This window comes from Equus przewalskii, chromosome 2 (assembly GCF_037783145.1).
Source record: "Equus przewalskii isolate Varuska chromosome 2, EquPr2, whole genome shotgun sequence".
Classification (NCBI taxonomy): Eukaryota; Metazoa; Chordata; class Mammalia; order Perissodactyla; family Equidae; genus Equus; species Equus przewalskii.
In genome coordinates, this window is record NC_091832.1 from 108,247,948 (window position 1) to 108,267,768 (window position 19,821).

General features: G+C 38.9%; 1 protein-coding gene across 1 annotated transcript in view; it reads right to left on the reverse strand.

Annotated features, from left to right (window-relative positions):
* Positions 1–11,622, reverse strand: part of MYOZ2 (myozenin 2) — a 38,645-nt gene extending 27,023 nt beyond the window's left edge. Inside the window, exons 1-2 of the mRNA XM_008533159.2 lie at positions 11,330–11,622; positions 10,711–10,799 (exon numbers count right to left, since the gene is read on the reverse strand). Coding sequence (XP_008531381.1) covers positions 10,711–10,786 — 76 coding nt within the window. The 5' untranslated portion in view covers positions 10,787–10,799; positions 11,330–11,622. The remainder of the gene's footprint in view (positions 1–10,710; positions 10,800–11,329) is intronic.
* Positions 11,623–19,821: the final 8,199 nt, after the last annotated feature.

The following is a 19,821-nucleotide window of genomic DNA, read 5'->3' on the forward strand; positions in this document are numbered from 1 at the left end:
TTGAAAACTTAGGAAAAACTGACCAATTCCTTGGAAATCACAAAGTGCTACATCTCACCTCATAAGAAGTAGATAATTTAATTAATCCTGTAACTATAAGACAATTGAGTCTATGATTTTAAAATATCCCAAAAAAAGAAATCTTCAGCCTTGGCTGGTTTCACAGGAGAATTGTACCAAACATTTAAAGAAGGATTAGCAGCAATGCTACACAACCTCTGCCTGAAAATAGAAGAGGAGGGAACACTTCCCAACTGACTTATTAAGCTAATGTTACCCTGATACCAAAACCAAACAAAGACAACATGTGAAAAAGAAAGCTACAGATCAATATCTCTCATGCATACAGAAGGAAAATTTCTTAACAAAATATTAGTCAATAGAATTCAACATTATACAAAAAGAATTCTACACCATGAGCAAGTGAGTTTTATTTCAGGGATACAAGGCTGGTTCAATATTCTTAAACTAATGTATTCCATCATATTAACAGGCTAAAGAAGAAAATTCACACGATCATACCTTTGGGATCTAGGACTGGGCAAAGTGTTGTTAAACTTGACACCATAAGCACAATCCATAAAAGGAAAAATTGATAAACTGGGCTTCAGCAAAATTAGGAACTTTTACTCTGAGAAAGACTCTGTTAAGAGGATGAAAACAAAAGCTACAGAGTGGGAAACAATATTTGCGAAACGTATTTGACAACAGGCTAGAATGTATAAAGAACTCTTAAAAGTCACCAGTAAAAAAGCAAACAGTCCAATTAGAACATGGGCAACAAACACGAAGAGACATTTCACCAAAGAAGATACACAGATGGCAAATAAGCATACGAAAAGATGCTCAACATCATTAGTCATCAAGGAAATGCAAATTAAAACCACAATGAGATATCACTATACAGATATCAGAATGGCTAAAATGAAAAATAGTGACAGCACCTAATGCTGGGGAGGGTGTGGAAAAACCGGGTCACTCCTATATTGCTGTTGCACGTGTAAAATGGGACAGCCACTCTGAAAAATAATTTAAGAGGTTCCATTAAAAACTGAATGAAGAACTACCAGCAACACGGGCATTTATCCCAGGGAAAGGAAAGCTTATGTTGATACAAAAACCTATATACAAATGTTCATAGCAGCTTTATTCTTAGTAATAAAAGACCAGAAACAACCCAGATGTACTTCATTGGGTAAATGGTTAAACACACTGTGGCCCATCCGTACCATGGTACTCAACAATAAATAGGAACAAACTATTGAAACACACAACACCTGGATCTATCTCCAGAGAATCACACTGAGTGAAAAAGCCAATCCCCCAGGCTACATACAGTATGATTCCATTTTTTGGCATTGTTGAAATGAAAAACTACACATAAAAATGCGGAGCAGATTAGCGATTGGCAGGAGTGTCTTAACGGTATCATCGTCAATATTCTGGTTGTGTACTACAGATATAGTACAGATATTGTACTACAGTTTTGCAAGATGTCACCATTGGGGGAAGTTGGGATAGCTCTGTGTTATTTCTTACAACTGCATGGGAACTACAATTATCTCAAAATAAAAAGTTTAATTAAGAGCTACAAGCCATGAAAGACATGAGTGATCCTTAAACGTATATTGCTAAGTGAAAGAAGCTAGTCTATAAGGGCTGCATACTGTATAATTCCAACTATATGACATTCTGGAAAGACAAAACTATAGAAGACAGTGAAAGGATCAGTGGTTGCCTGGGGCTTGGGGGGAGCGAGGGGGGCGGGATGAAGAGATGGAGCACCAGGACTTTTTAGGGCAGTGAGACGATTCTGTATGATACTATAACGGCAGATACATGACATTATGCCTTCATGAAAACCCATAGAACAGCACCGCACAAAGTGTGAGCCTTAATGTAAACCATGGACTTTAGTTAATAACGGTATATCAATATAGGGTTACCAATCATCACAAGTATACCACATTCATACAAGATGTTAGTAATAGGGGAAACGGTGTGTTGGGAGGAGAAGGGGTATGTAGGACCACTCTATACTTTCTGTTCAGTTTTTCTGCAAACCTAAAACTGCTCTAAAAAGTAAAGTCTATTATTAAAAAAAAGTTCAGTTTAAAAAAATTTCATAGCCCTTCCTAATACAATGCAGAGCAGTGTTGTCTGCTCTTGAGGATGCCAGAAAAATAAAAAAAGCTGTGCTTTACCATCGCCAGGGATGGCAGAAATAGCTTGTGGAGGAGGAGAAAGCACACGGCGGAGGAGATGCGGGTATTTTCTAGCAGCTTCCTGAGTTTGTTTGCCAGCCCTGCTGAGTTCTACAGGGACTGTTTGCCTTTGTTTATTTCAAGTGTTGGAGGCTCTGTCGCCTGTGCTTGGAGCAGGCAAGGAGGAGCTGGGTTATTTCTCAGTGTGTCTCTGACTACATACCTCAACACTCTAGAAAGTGTGACACGGGTGGGCTATTCCAACTTTTTGATTCTGGAATCAGAATAGCAAGTTCCGTCTAGATCACAAAGGATAGAAGTCTCAGTATTGCTTAGGGTAATTTGGTCCAATACCAGGGGAGGGGAGAATCTCCTTCCTTAAATGCTTCTTAAAATAATTCAATTAGCAACACAGAGGGGGAGAGAGAGAGAGAGAGAGAGGAAGAAAATAAAATAATAACACGAAAAGTCGAAAGCCACAGATTTTTGTCCATTAACCTTTTCCAGAAATACATATTCTACACAATGTGGTTATATATTACAAATAATGTTTTTAAACAAATTTAGATTTTTCCTGAAAAATTTTTCTAATGGGACATTTTCAAGAAATAAAAATGCCCTGGAGCTAGCAGCCATGAGGTAATGCAGAGATGACAGTCCTCACGGTGATGGAACCTTTCTCCTTACGATTAAGGCTACGAAGGTTTTCCATAAAGAAACCAAAACAGGGGTACAGCTTTTCTCTTCCTCCTCCTTTCTGTTACCAATTTGAGTCATTATAAACAATTAAATGAAAATAGAAGTGCTAGAAAAAAAGAATAGCGTGTTATTACATTAATTTCTATAAATTCTAAATTCCAAGCTATGGCTTGTAAGTTTAATTTTGGGGCCCCAAAACAAAAATTAGAGAAAATGTTTTTATCTCATTTTCCTCTTCCTAGTGGCCGGCCTCCAATATTAGCTGACTCCACCAACATTTCTGAAATAAACATGTGACTTAAGTGAATTCCATCCCTCTGGCCCCTGAGATTTACAGTACTCTTCTGGGGTATGTTTTATAGGAATTAATCACCTTTGTGAATGATTCAGGAACAGGGATGTGACCTGACCTAGACCAATGAGAGTGACGACCAGGACTTTTCTTTGTGAATGTTGTGCCAAAGATGCTTTCTTTCTTTGCTGCATGTAAGCACAGAAGTATACTGCCCAGGAACCTGTTGGCAAGCACTTGGCAGGATGATAGAGCCAGACTTGGGATGAAGCTTATGCCAAGGAAATCAGAATAGAGACAGAGAGAGACAGAAACCAGGTCCTTGATGGCACCATTGAGCCACTAGATGAAGCCTTACCAGATCACATCTGAACTTTTCAGTTATGGGAGCCAACAAACTCCCTTATTGTTTAAGCTAGTTGGTTTCTGATTTTCTGTTGTTTTCAACTAAGAGCATGCTAACTGATGTAGTTATTCTCTCTAGACCTTTGTCTCACTGATGTAGGTCCAAGCAGCATATGATTGGAGTCACAAGGAAGAGTGAGGAAGCCTAACCTAGAAGCCCAGTAATGGGGGGGGGGGGAGGGGCGGAGCGTGGGGCTCAAAGGGAGAAGAGAGCAGAGACGTGAAGAAAATGGATATACCCCTGGCCACAGACTTCTTTGGGTTCATAAGAAACATTCACTCCTTTTTAGCAGAGCACTACAACCATCACTCAAGCTGCTACGAGGAGTAGATGTGCAACAAGAGCCATGAAGAGCTTACCTAACCTCAAACGAGCATGCAAAGAAATAATCAGCTGGCACAGTCCATTATTACTAGGAAATTTATACCATGAGATGGGAGAAATAAGAGACAAAAGAAAAAGGGAGGAGAAGGCACACAAGGTAATTGACCAACTCTCAACCTCTTCTTCATACTCCATTCTACTTCCATAAAGCCTATATTTTCTCCCTCCTACTCATAAGTAATAGACAGTAAGTTAATTGGCTTTGAGTGGCCATCTGAAGTTGTTACGGATCTCTGGGGCCAGGAGCACTAGAGGCGCAATCCAGTGGTGTGCTGGAGCAAGTTGTACTGGTTCGCAAGAATTGATTGACAAATTTTCAGGAATTCTGCAAGCCAGTAATTAAACTCAGTGAACACAACCATTACTAAAATTAAATTATATAAAATTAATAATTAGATAAATTATATTAAAAAACAAAGCAATAAATACTCAAACAGTATCACTTTCTAAATCTTTTACTACTTTTTGCTATCATCTATGCTCTTGACCTTATTTAGATCCATTGTATCTGTATCTTGGAAATATTATATAATGTTATATTCCTGCTCATCTCTTCCCAAGTCTGTGTTCAGTGCCTCCTTGAAATTTCAGTAGCTTGAAATTGGCCATGGTGGGAATATTTATACCATAGAAATTGGCAAACTCTACAGAGCAAGGCATTTCTCCTCCCAAAGAACCAGTCGTTAAACATTTACTAGCATACTACTAGACACAGGAATATATTAAGTCAACATAATTTGTGTAAACAAACAACAAAAGACATAAACTAAACTCTCCACAGTTTTCTTCCATTCCCTTCCAATAGTTAAATTTATGATGTAACTGGAGCAGGAGTTCCAGACCATCTGTGGGTTGGGGAATCTATTGTATGAACACTCTCATTACTCAAAACTTCAGAGTGAAGAACTCTATCAACTAAGCACATAGAATTCTGTGATCAGCTGTTCCCTGCCCTTTGTTGCAAACCCCTGGGCAGGGTCTGAAGAGTGTGTTTAATTTGGATGCCTGGTAAATGATATAACTTATTCAGGATGCATATTCTTGCCCTGATGGATTAGAAGGTTGTCTTTGTGGCATTAGATCATCTATTGAAAATAATATTGCTAGGCATACTTTCCTACTGATGTCATTTATAGTGGTCCAGAATTTTCTATTTATTCTTTAAAGATATTATAGGAGTTTATTATATTTTGCTACTATTTCAAAGAAATCAGTGATTGTGTTTGAATAGTTAAATATCAAATTGTATAAAGATATAGACATATAACTTTAGGGTCTTGACAACGATCTAATTTCCACAAAAAACCCCACAATTTTTAATCTACTAGAAATATTAAATAGCTGTTACCAATATTCTTTCTCAGTAGTGTCCTCAAATATATAATATTTTTGTAGTTAAATTAAGACAAAATCTCACATTAGAAAGTTCAAATATTTTGATTTTTGAGTATACTTTCTTTCCACTTTCATGCTGTGGAGCCACATTCCTATAAGTACTAGAAAGCAAGTGGAAAAGTGCATTTTATTGGGAGAATATGCATGACTTTTGACAATGTGATCTGTTCCTTTTTCAAGCCTTCCATCAATGTGCAGGCTTTCCAGCAGACACTGGACTTAAATTCCTCTAAAAGGAAACATTCTTTTTTTTCACATTTGTTTCAGAGGTCAACATTCTGAAACTTGGTCAACAAACACTTATGTGTGCACAGGTAGTTCTGCATTGTTAATTTGAAATTTTGATCCTGTCAAAGAACCCTATTTAGTTACATCAGTGAATCCAATTCATAGTTTGCAAAGCTACCCACTTACAGTTAATTGTAGTAAGACAAAAGATCTTTTAAAGCTGTTTCCCCATGAGTCACTGGCAGTTGCAATTCTGGTGAAATGAGCAAAACCAGTGGAGGGGAGTTACCTGAAACTGACTTGCTTTAAGATGGTCCTATGGATTTACTTACAAGCCTCATTGAGGCCAGGAGATTTTCTCTGCACTTGCACAGGCCTCTTCTGCCTGTTTACAGACAGTTGGCCTATGTGGGTTGGACAGTTGTCCATAACATAGACATTATTGCATGATGCAACATACATATACACATATTATAAAAAAGGTAATAGTCCAGACCGTGATTTTGAATAATGCCTGAAAAAGACTAGAAGTGACAAAATATTTATTAATAATTTTCCTTACATTAAAAAGTTGACTTTGGAACCCATCTGGAATTCTTTATTTTCCTATTTCATATCTCTTTGCTTTGATTTGAGTTCTAAGACTATTTTATAAAGTGTTCAAAAATTTACTATTAATTAAAATATTATCATTTAATAGCTGTGTAAATCTATAAACAGTTAAGAAATGAGATTACCAATGTACTGAATTACACAAGTTGAATTACACAAACGGAATCATCTAGTACTGTTTATTGGATGTACGTCTAGAGCATATCAGAGTGAAAAAAGATGAGGAAACTAGGATGATGGAACGATATGGCTAGAATTAAACACTGTACCTTCAACTTTGGGGTAAACTAGAATTTAGCTTAGTCCTCTGCTGCCACTTTTCTGGAGGGCCTTCTTAGTGATTTAGTAATCCATGGCATACTCAGAAAATCTATGAATTCACAAGATATTATTGCACATCAATTTTCAAAATAAAACATGCTTTTTCTTGGGTTATGAAGATGCTAATGAGAAAATTTAAGCCAAAGACAACTAACAAACTTGTATGCTGAAACATTATGTTAAGTTCTTCTTCTCCCTCAAACTTTTTACATTTACCTTTTTACTTTTTACATTTGATCTGTGGTCTTTAAGGCCTTCCGGGTATCCTCATTTTGATATTGATGACTTGATTAGTTACATTTTAAGATACAGGAAAAGTACAAGAGATCTTCACTTGTTCATCTGAAATTCGAGATTTTATACCCTGTACTTTTCAAAGTGATTTGCAATTTATGTGAATATTATCATTGCCTTTGTTATTGGTGGAGAAACTCACATACACTGTTTGCCTTCGGCACGTAGCTCAGTTAATTAGAATCACGGCGTTTTAGAATTAGATATATCAGCAAATCCAGCCTCCTCATTTTCAGATGAGGACTCTGATGTCTGGTCTGGAACCCAGGGCTCCCGGGCCCATATCAACAACAGCACTCCATTTAGAACCTCGGCTTCCTGTTTTCAGACTACAAACCTAAACTCTTTTCCTGAAATCACAAAAACGATCTGCTCAGTCCTCTTGTGTGCGCTGGGAAAGGCTGTTCACCAGTCATGGGGGAAAAAACAAACAAAATACGTACAAAAAAAGTTCATGCAGAGCCTAGGTGAAAAATTGTCGGATGAGTGAAGCAGCCTTAAGAGGCACTGTGGTATTCTCTAGGTCTGAAGCTCTTCTCAACTGTCAGCAGTGTCTGTGCCTAAGATTAGGGGACGGCGAACTCTCAGTTCTTCCTATGGGTATTTTAATTCCAATTCCTTTCCTCATCATTTTTGCACAGGTGCCAGTTGCTCTAGGGTGCCTCTCCTTGTTCCATTCTTGTTTCTCCTTCTCCTTCTCTATCAACTTATTGCTCCCTATCCTTTTATCCTGCCCTGTCTCTCTCTCTCTTCCTTCAATATTCAAGTCTGAGATGAGTTACTGAGTGAGAGTGGGACATGATGAACACTGGAGAATATGTGCAGATTCAGGAGTAAATAGCACAGGGCTGGTGGGCATGGAACTATTGTAAGCCATCTTTTCTTGCCCCCACAACTAAATCATGCATAGATAATGGCAAAATACTTGTGTGTTTCTGTCTGTCTTTCAGAATAGTGCTTATTAGATGGTAGCAACGTGGCTCTGATACTTCTGTATAAAGCTTAGAGGTTTTGTATCACAAGTAGCACAAGACAGCTACCCTCATCAGCTCTAATACTTCTAATGTGACGATGATCATGATACGATGATAAGGATGGTAAATCCGGAAGTATACAGGCTTAGTGTTAGGGGATACCTTTTATTAATTATTTGTTGGGAGTGTAGTATATTTGCTTCTAGTACATAATTTGACACCAAATCATAATGGGTCTGTATTAAGTGACAATTTGGGGTGTAGTTAGTAGATGCTGGGAGTTATCTACATTTTTACTCAAGCCATCCAGTTCTATGTGTTTTAGTCTATAAAGATAGGATTTCTCAGTAATCCTTTGAGGGTATTTCTCCTTTGGATGGAATGAGTGCTCTGATGTCAAACTCTCCCTTTTGATTACTATATTTTCTTACTGATTCGTCTCAAAGGCTCAACAGCCGTAGTCTCTCTCCCCCACAACAGGAACTGGACTGAACGCACAGCTTATGTTTAGAAGACAACTCGTTTAGCCATCTCATTGTCACAGTTCATTCTCCTCCAGGCTAAATGTTTTTGAAAGTGATATAAAAAATAAATGAGTTATGATACTGCAAAAAAAAGAAAATCCCGCACAGGGAAGAAGGGACAATTGTTCATCTTTATAAAGGACAATCCAGTTCAAATTTGGTTTATTTAGTCTTATAATTAAGACTGAAACAGTTGCATGCTTTAAATTATTCAGATTTTCACTGGTGTGAAGCGTTCGAAAGTCTGCAGGATTATTCCCACAAAGATTTCTCTGCAGTCCAGCTTTTATTTCTGCATCCTTAGAAAATATGATACCCCCCTACTTGGGTCTTTAAACACCATGTTGTATACAAACAGTAAAGTTCCATATAAGATGTGAGATGAAATAAGAGAGGGAAATTATTTAAGCTGTTTCATAAAGTACTTAAGTTATTTTATCTGAGATGAGTTAAAAAGAGTCTATGATTATCCTGTGTTATCTGGAATACTTGACCTCCTAACAAAGGCAGAGCATGTGACTCCACTTAAGGGGACTGGAACTCTACTTGGGTGGGAGGCTTCCGCAGACTTTAAATGGTCGGGACCTCCTGGGGGTGAGATAGTAGTTTTGAGGATTTTTCCCCTTGAGATATAACTGTATTTTTTCTTTATATTTCATTTAAAAAGTTGTTATACAAAAAAGGAAAAAGATATTCTTCCTCTTATAGGACTAACGTAGAGTACAATCCAACACATCGTTTAAACTGGAAATATGCTGAATGGATCAATTGATTTGTGATTATGATGCAATCAGAAAATGATAACTCATCTCAAGTCTAGTTTTACAGTACATAATTTAGTCTCAAACTGAGGTGATTATTTAATTTTTGCCTTATTGATCAGGAAAAATATTCAAGCAATTTCAAGTAAACTACCTGAAGCAGGAAATACAAAAAAAGCATAAAAATTTAAAAGAAGCATGAATTTCAGGACTTTGGATTGGTGTAAATTAAGTTCTGGGATCTGATTCAGAACTATTCTCACTTTATTCCAAGCTAGTATGACATCGTAGTGAAACATGGGGACTAAGTTAAATCCAGTATGGTGATTTTGTATTGCAGAGAATAGAAAACAAATCATAAAAGAACCCCTCAGATACGACTACCTTGTGTGGGGAGCGTCTAAAACAATCTGAGTGGTTCTATTCAGGTTCTTTATGGAAGGTGAAATATGAAAACACTATACTTACCCCATTCCCAGCTGCCACAACCAGATCTATGTCTTTATATCTCAATATTGTTCAGATAAAAGGTTACATTTCTTGTCAATAGAGAGGAATTAAGGAGGCATCCTGAAAACTCCGCAAATATATCCGGAATGGCTCAAATCAGCCCTTAAAAGGATCTAGATTCTACTTATTAACTTTTAAAATTGGTACTATCCCAGAGCTGGCCTGGTAGTGTAGCAGTTAAGTTTGTGCACTCTGCTTCAGTGGCCTGAAGATTGTGAGTTTGGACCCCCAGCATGGACCTACACATGGCTCAGCAAGCTATGCTGAGGTGGTGTCCCGCATACAACAAAGGGAAAGATTGGCACAGATGTTAAGTCAGGGCCAGTCTTCCTCACCAAAAAAAGAAGAAGAAAAGGTGCTATCCTTTACTCCTGAACAAAGTTGAATTTCCTTTATAACAATCAAAATGCAATGTATGAAACATTGCTGTCTAAAACTATTTGCTAAAACTTAAAGAAAAGGAGAGAGTACAATATTATTTTGCATCTAATTTATATTAAAAATTTTTTGAGTCCTATGCTTTGTGACTGCAAGAACTTTATATTTTCCTAGAAATTATAAATAAAAGTAGATTTTCACATAAAATATCTTGGTAAATCAATTGCTAAATATGAAGACTGCTTTCAGGGTTAAAAAAATTCACAATGAATATGAATTCCAACTTAGCTGTTGCAAAAAAAAAATGGATGATAGAATAATATGACTTATGTAACATAAGGTAAAAGAAATCGAGATAGACCATATGGAATGAACAATGAAGACAAGATTGTATGAGACCTGTCCAAAACAAACAAACGAAAAGAATTGAGAGTGAATTAACTTATACTGTGAAACGTGAAAGACAAGCCAAGCAGAATGTACATCAGCTGTCAGATTGCTTCATTCCTTTAGAGCAGTTGTTCATCTGAAAATAGCTTTCCAATGAGAAGGATGACTACGAAAGGATTAGTTACCATAGGCTTTTCCACACCCTCTGGAGCTCCAGGGTTGTTATGACAGAATAGCAAGAATTCAAAGATAGTAAACTATAGAATATTAACTAACATCAGGAAGGATCTACATTAATGCTGAGCTATATTACTGCTATGAAGAATTGTTATTGATACCATTTCCATGGATTTCTTTCATGATGGCTGATGCTTGCTGTTTCTTCTGCTTCACCATGGCATTATGTGATAGCATGGTTTTTTGTTCCCTGTTAAAAATAAAGGAACATTATTGAGACAATGTAAAGAACTCATTTGGAGTATTTTATAATCATCCTTTTGAAAGAGTCTCTTTGCTCTTTACTAAGAATTTATTATCGCTTTCTACAGAAAGACTTTTATATGCATTTGTCGTCTGGTGACAGAGCATGTTATGCGTTGACAGGCAATGTCACAGTAAACAGACAATGATTCTCAGACTTTCAGGCCCGCTCTTATCTGCACGCTAGCACAATGATCATCAGGCAATGAGGAACAGTGAAAGACCTGGCCTCCTTTCCCCTCCCTCCATTGTTTCCTTACTGGCCTTCATTTGTACCAGCATCCCAGTACATCAATTCCAGCAAACTGTAAGAACGAAGAAAGGACACCAGATTAAACCAGAACTCTTTGGTGGTGGCATTTTAATATTGGCATCAACAGCCTTCCTATAAAGCAAAGAATGCCCCTTTATGAGTCACAACTCTGAACTTCTTTGGCCAACTGACTAACAAAACATTTTAGGAAACGATATACTCACCTTGCTCTTAGATTGTGCTTTTCAGCAGGGATGAATCCCAATTTGTGGAAGAAAGACTGGAGATGGAATATGGATGGCACTTTGGCCCGATGGTTTTTATCCTTGAGCCTGGGACGGCATGGTCCCTAGCTCTGACTCAAACTGGGGACTGAGCCTTTCTGAAGAGACTGGCATCCAGCTGACATCAACTCACTATATATAGCACCAAATACTTCAGCTACTCATATCTTCCTGGCGAAAGGGAGAAACCGAGAAAGATTAGGTTCTCTCCATTGTGTTGTAGTGTGTGAGATAGTTGAATGAACATACAGAAAGTTTTTATGGAGCATAGTCTATTAGAAGAGATACAGGCAAAAGGGATTTAAAAACCTTTTTAAGATGTAGCTCTCACGCTACATCTTAATCGAGGTGGCAAGAGACACATACATGCATTAGAACAGAATGATAAGTTAACAATTAAAATGAAAGTATGGACAATAATATCTATGGAGTTTCAAGAAGAAAGAAAGCAACATCGGGTGGGTCAATAGAGCCATCCCTTAAGCAGGAGTGAGAACTTATGCAAGGGTCGGAAAAATGGGCAATATTTGAATGGTAATGTGGGGGAGCATTTAAAATGGCTCTAGCAGTTGAGCCATGAAGCTATCTGAGTAAAAGCTTAGACTCATCGCTGGGTCATGCTTTTTGAAGAGACCCTGTAGAGAACAGTGCCTACAAAGTTGGCTGGTCCCTGCAAGGTCTGGAGTCAAGGATTCCCATTTGGGAGAATGGCAGGATAAGAGATTTGGAAGGTAGGCCATGTTGGCCTCCTGCTGGTCTCTGAACACAGCAGCACGTTCCCAATTCTAGGCTTTTGCTTTTACTATTCCCCACTTCTTGGAACACGCTCTGCCCCTACCCACGTGGTTCACTCTCTCGCGCATTTAGTACTCCGCCCAACTATTGATTCCTTATAAAGTCTTTCCCCAATCACCTTGTCTAAAATATCACATGGTGCCTCCCTCTAGTTCCTTACTCTGCTTCATTTTATTTTGTATTTTTGTATTAGTTAAGATTAAAATCAAATGGGAGTGACAGAAAACCCCCTAAAACAGAACTTTTAAAAAGATGGAAGTTTGTTTTTCTCACACATAAGCTTAGTCCAGAGGTAAATAATTTAGGGTTGGTGTGATTGACATAATTATCAGGGGCTCAGTCACCTTCTAACTTTTTGCTCCATTGTCCCTAAAATGCAGACCCCCTGGGCCTACATGGCTGCTTCAGCTCTAGTCTGCATGTTCATATTTCAGTCGGCAGAAAAATGAAAAAGTAATGGCGGCAGCACACTGGCTCTCCTTCGGACCTGTCCTGAGAATGCTCAGACCTCTTTTGCTTATCTCCCTTTAACCAGAACTTAGTCAAATAGGCATACACAGCTCAAGAGAGGTCGTGAAACACAGATTTTATTCTGGATGGCCATGTGCCCAGTTAAAATTCAGAGGTTCACTTACTGACAAAGGAGATATTTGGTTACTGGGTGACAACTCTCAGGTTTTGCCACAAGAACACGTCAACATTATTTTATCTTTCTATCTATCATCTATCTATCTACCTTTCTATCTATCTATCTATCTATCTATCATCTATCTATCTGATACCTCTTTTTCTTGCTAAAATGTGAAATCCATAAGGGCTTGGGCTTTGTCTGTATGTCCAGCAGCAGGAATTGTGTCTGGATGTGGTGAGCACTCAGTATTCATTGACTGAATGAATAAACAAGTGGGTTGGAGATTGTGGAATGCATTAAAAGTTTGGCATGAGTTTGGAATTCTCTTCCTCATTATGTCAAACACTTGGGGAAAAAATAGGATTATAATAAATGAGCAGTCACTTGATTACAAGAAGATGGCGACCACCTGTGGGAGAAGTCGTTTTGTACGAGACTGAAATAGGTTATACATCTTGGTGCCTGATCTCAGGACTGATAGTTCAAGGTAGTACATGGTAGGTTTAAGCGAACCTATTCTAATTGCTTCTAAGCAAACGTTGGCATTGAGGTTATTAATTAGGTACCAATAAGAAACCGTTTAGCCAAAGCCAGTGAATTTAAATTCCCTCCCGAGATTCCTCAATTGCTCTTATATTCCCGGGTTAAGCGTTTCATGTAGTATGCTGTTAGCCAGGTCTCTTAAACTCTCAGTTTTCTCATCCATAAAACGGAGATTACAGTATCTACCACATAGAGTCATGGACATTTTACCTCTAACAATTTTAGAAATTCCTGATACTTAATAAAAGTTTAATAAATGTTCATTTTTCCTTTTATTATTATTATTCCTGAATGTGAAAGGATTTAGAAACTTAGAACAATCTATTACATTATTTGGTATAAAATAAAAATATATTGAGAAAGCCCCAGCTTTCCTGTTTGGCCACCTTCAAATGTTTCCATCTTTGTGTTACGTACAGTTCTACAGGTTGAAATGGTGTCCTCGGCAGACAATAATTGTTTTGTTAATTTTGATTTCCAAAGTGAAAAGAGATATTTAAAAAGATTTTAGAAGGTTTAAAGAACGTAATAACTTACTTGCTTTTGTTTATGTTTCAATTATACTTAAAATTGTTTTGCCTTACTTTTTCAGCTCATTTATACATATCTCTGATAGCTTTCTGGTTTCTGAGTTATTATTTGTCCTGAAAAGAAGAAAGAAGAAGTCACTGGTATTGCAGTTTTGAGACAGTGTATGCTATCCATGCTTCATGACACTAAGGCTACATTCTAGAACTTTAATGGCTACTATTAAGCTTTTTCAGATGGTCGATTCTAAAAGCCAATGTGCTTAAATTTTAGATCAAGTGAGTTAATGTATTTCTGCTTCATCTGCACAGAGATCTGTCTCTCGATAAAATTTCCCTCAAATTTGTCACATTGCAACCTCCCTTTGTCCACTCTCATCCCCAAGACCCAGGACTGCCTCCATCATCCATGCCCCACCTCCACACTATACACTAGAAAGTGATCTCTCCTACCCCCCAGGGTCTCAGTACCTACATTTGTCTTGTCCTACTAATCATTCCTGTCCTTGAAGCTTCTTTCTAACCCCAATTTAAGCAGAGCAGTACTTCATCTTTCCTTCAAGGCCCTAAGTAATTTATACTATTGATGCTAAACACAAAGGATGAGATCTTTTCTCGCAGGCAAAACAATGGGATTCCAATGGTAGGACTTGGTGCCTTGGGAGGCTAGCAAGGAAGAAGTTTTTGGCAGAACTTTTCAGCACCCCTGTAACCAAACTATTCCCATTGCTTGGGCTGCCACAGTTGCATTTCCAACTCCTTTACCATTTGCTAAAAGAGAAAAAGAGATTAAATAAGGTGAATTTCACTGCCAGTATACCACCTAACCAAACTCCACACCATGAGGACCCATGAAAGGCAAGCTTATTCAGCCAGTGGTCAACATGAGCCCTTTAGCCAGGTGGTAAACAAGGTCTGCATTGATCTCCCTCTGACCAAGCATTTGTTTTTTAACTCTGTGTTTCTCCTTGTCCCATTTTCAGTCTATATTTGGTGGCTGTGGGCAGTTAGAGATTAGGGCAGGATCCGGGGGGGCCCAGGATGTGGGCACTGACTGTCTGCTAGGTGGGCAGACCACACATTACCATTATTGAGGCTCGATTCTGGATTAAGGCAAATGTAAACCAAACAGGGCAGCTGGCAGGCCAGTGTTGAGTGGGAAATTTGAGAGGAGGACCAGTTCTTTACCAGCCTCAGGGCCTCAGATAGGGTGCTAACCCTGGGAGGAAAGAATCTGTTTGAAGGGATGACAAATTTGTAAACAACCCGCAGCTGGTGAGACTGCCTGCGAAAGCATGGGTTTTGGTTTGTTCAAGAAGCCCTGTGCCTTCTCCTTAATAGCTAACTGGCTTGCCATGTCTTCCATGGTTTCTATTTTTCTATACTGAGGAGAGTCTAGCTTACAATGGATCTCCTTGCCAGGCCTTAGCACAGGGCAGAATAGCTATGAGCAGTGCTGTGGCGATCATCCTATCAGCCAAGATGAGACAGTACAAGACAGAGAGATGAGTTTGCAGCTGGTCTCCTTCCTGTGAAGGCCCAAGGGACCAACAGTGGCGAGAGGAACGATTCCAGCCACCCTTTAGTCCGTGTTTGTTAGCATAGTTAGCCTTTGTTTTACAGAGGAGGAAACCGAGGGTCTAAGAGATTACGTGACAGTCCCAACACAGCACGCTTGTAAATTAGAGAGATGGAGTTAAAAATTAGTTCTGTCTGATCCAAAGGCCTTTTTATTTTCCCTATATTGTGCAGGAAGCTATGGCTTCTTAATCTGTAAATATGTCTGTATTGATATCTTCATAACAAAAATAAGGAAGCGAGTTGAGAATTGTCAGAGTAATTACTTCAATATGCTCCTTATTGATTCTCTCTGGAATTTAGCATCCCAGCCCTAGGTTTATTTTGGCTGAGCTACTTTTTCCTTACAACGTTTGTGGCTCTTTTCCACCTCATGTTTTTCTGGTTTGCAAACTTCTAGAGTTCCTCATGGTGTCTATTCTCGGGGTGCTTTCCTTTCCTTCAGCTGTGCAAATACTAAAGTTATTAAAATGCTGAGCAGAAACCACTGGAAACATGTGCCGTATGCTGTGCAGACCTCTCCTTCCTTTCCTGGCCCATGAACCACACACACAAACACCCTTACCAATTTCACTGCCAAAAATAAGGATCAAGTCCAACTCCATCCAAAGAACCCATTTATAGGCAAGCCCAGCGTTTTACCCGTCTTCCTCTGCAAAAGAAATTTATTTCTTTTGCTTAAGTATTTCCTTTTAGGTTCTTAAATTAAGCCTTAAGGTAAACTGGGGAGAAAAGGAGAGGTAAACAGGCTGACGACCAGCTTGTCAAGGACAGAAGCTAACGTAATAGGTTTGGGAACTTGGAAACAAATAAGGTTTCATATACAGGAATATTAAGAAACAAGTTGCCAAAGCAAACCCGCAAATCATTTTTTTCCTTTGCTTACATAATCCCAGGATTTATCCAGAACTTTGTCACATTTCCTTTCACAATTCTGGCCAGCCTGTATTTTTCCTGTAGTCTACAGAAGCATTTTCTTTGACAGTTTTCTCACCTGCAAGAAAATCTACCCCTGCTTTATACACAAATTTAGCATGACCCAATTAAATAAAAATTCGTTAAAGAAAACATGAAGTCTTTTTAAAGAACATATAACCTGGAAACTTAGTGGCAGAACCTGGACTTGACAGCCACGTATCACACCCTGGAGTTTATCAGCATCATGTATGAAATAAGGACAGGCATGGTATCAACATCACAAGGCTGTTCCAGGGCACAGTGCTCAGCACAATGCCTGGCATCTATTAAGTGTGTAATAAATGTTAGTTGTTATTATTATCGTCATCATCAAAAAGTTTAACTGTAGTTTAAACATGTGAAAGGATGATCATCAAAATATGTGGTCACCTTAGGGACCAGCTGGTGGCACAGCGGTTAAGTTCGCACATTCTGCTTTGGTGGCCCAGGGTTCGCTGGTTTGGATCCTGGGTGTGGACATGGCACCGCTTGGCAAGCCATGCTGTGGTAGGCGTCCCACATATAAAGTAGAGGAAGATGGGCACGGATGTTAGCTCAGGGCCAGTCTTCCTCAGCAAAAAGAGGAGGATTGGCAGCCCATGTTAGTTCAGGGCTAATCTTCCTTTAAAAAAAAAATAATGTGGTCACCTTAAATAATAATCGCTTAATCTCCATTTGCAGATGAGACACAGAGAGGTTGTCACATGTTGAAGGTCATGCAGGTAGAAAAATTAGAATGGTTCCTTAACTGAGAAAGATATGGGTATGACTTGAGCTATAGTATTAATACACGTAAATAAAATATGTGTAGATCAGAAGAGGGATTGTTAAGAAATAAAGCATCCAGATATGAACAGTAAAAGATCTGGTGTCTAGATAAGTATATATTCCATGTGAGAGTGATCTACCAGTGTGTCAGAACCTTATGTCATTAACAAAATCTCCACTGTATAAACAGCTCTCCTTATTCTGATGCTATGCTCACCATACAAACTTCCACTAACGTACTGGTTTCCTGTGTAGTTTGCCTGAATCCAAATAGACCTTTTTCCCACTGAACTATGACTCATTTTAAGAGTAAAAAATCAGTGCCTAGTAAATGTTTGTTGAATGAATGAGTGAATGAATGGATGAATAAGAAAAAGTTAAGGAAACTGGAAAAGAACCAGGAGGGTGAAGTTCAAAGAAAAGAGAATGTTAAGGCACTGTCAAGATCTACACAGAAGTCACAGAATGACATGAGAAAAGGTCACTAGATTTGGTAAGAAGTAGGTCATTGGCAGCATTTAGAGACACCTTTTCAATGTGGTAGTAACAGCACCCAAATAGAAAGGATTTAAGGCAAGTATGAGCAGATAGGAAGGGTAAGCTGCAAATGGGAAGTGTTTATTTGAAAGGACTGGCTGTGAACAAAAGGCAAGAGAGAGTTCAGTTGCTAGAAAGGAAAGCAAATTGCGTGCATGCATGTGTAGCGTGTGTGTGTGTTTTGGAAGAGGAAACTTGAATGTGTTTGGAGATAAAAGAGAAACAAATATTGATGTATAAAACAATGACAGTTCTGGTAATTTGAGATTTGGAGTGGTGTACTTCATGGTAGATGTAAGTCTATGATGGTTGATCATTGGAGAAAATCCTGGTGGGAGAGAAGTATGTAGCATGCAAGGTTAAAAAGGAATTGTGGGTTGAGGTTTGGCATCAGGAGGCCGTCCAGCATGCCATTACCAGGGTGAATTTACCAGGAATCGGGTTCTGAGCAGGTCGAGACATGTCAACTTTCCGAGTTCATTAGTCTTAGTGATGCTGTGCCCCATCAGTTCATTGAAATTACATTTGAGACAGTCACAGGTGACCTCTTAGCATATCCCGGCCTATCTCCTGGCCTTCTCATCTGTGTTTCCAGATTGAAACTAGAACCCCCTTGACACTAACATCTCCCAAACTAGGCTTACCATCTTTCCTCTCAAATGAGCTCCTCATCTTGAATTCCCAATCTCAGAGAATATAGACATTACTACCTACCCAGCAGACCAAGTCAGGAATCATCCCAGAACCTTCTTTCTTCCATTTCCCCCTTACAATTTAATCAAACACTTAAGTTGCTTTTAGGCTGGGAGAGTGGATGTCTACTTCAACTGCACCCCTCTCACCCAGAGGAAGAGAGGAGTGATAACGGGATTTATTGGCTCTGCAGACACAGATCCGGTTAGGTTGGGTGGTGACCACAAGCAAAGTGTGTTCAGAGGATGTACACTTAGGTGTTTCACTCTATGCTTTCTTTTCCAAGCACGCAGCAAAAGTTGTAAGGCAGTTGTAGTAACAGCCTTCTTGCTTCTCACCTGTTTTTCATTTTATATGACTGATAAGATTATAATAAACTCACATCTGGGCTTGGGGTCGGTAGGCTTTTAGGCCTCTACTCATGTTCATTGTTTTTGGACCCAAAGTTTTGCTAACAATAGTTTTTTCCCTCTACCAGATGAATTCCCTTATTTGGTGCGTCTCCACTCATTGTCTGATGGCCTCCTTCTACAAATATTTCCACCTCCTTGAAACCTTCTCTGACCTTCTTGGGCTATTTGCTTTTCTGAGCTTATGTTATGTTATGTTTATATGTACAGTGTATCTATTATTGAATTCAACCTCTTTGTTCTAACAAGGCTCTAATGTTTTCTTCCCCAGTACATTGAGTCATTTTGTAACCACAGTGCTTAAAATAGTGCTGGCATATATTAGGCATGTGGCAAATATTTGTTGGATAACATAGCATAATGATTGGCACCTAGTGGAAATGTAATGTACATTAGTTCCTTTCACCACTGTTAACTTAACCATCCATTCTCCATTCTTATCCCCTGATTCTATGATGTGCAGTGTTGGGACAAGAAGTGACGGTGGTTAGGGGACCTTTTGCCCCCTTATTTTGTGTCAAAGCTCTTGAAGCTGAAATGGTGCGCATGCCATGCTACATGACCTTAATACACCTCAAATAAACACATACCTCTTAAGTCAAAAATGCGTATCCGATATTACATCTTTATTGAAACACTTTCTTTCTTGATTCAGAAAGACCATATACCGTTGGTTTTCCTCCTTTATTCCTTCTCAGCTTATTTATTCAACAAATGTTTATTGAGCAACCGTCATATAGTAGGTATTATTCTAGGCACCGAGTATTAAATCAAATTTTAAAAATTACCATCCTTGGGGGCCGGCCCGGTGGCTGAGTGGTTAAGTTGGCGTGCTCTGCTGCGGTGGCCCAGGGTTTCGCTGGTTCGGATCCTGGGTGTGGACATGGCACCCCTCGTCAGGCCACGTTGAGGCAGCATCCCACAGGCCACAACTAGAAGGACCGGCAACTAAGATATACAACTATGTACGGGGGGGATTTGGGGAGACGAAGC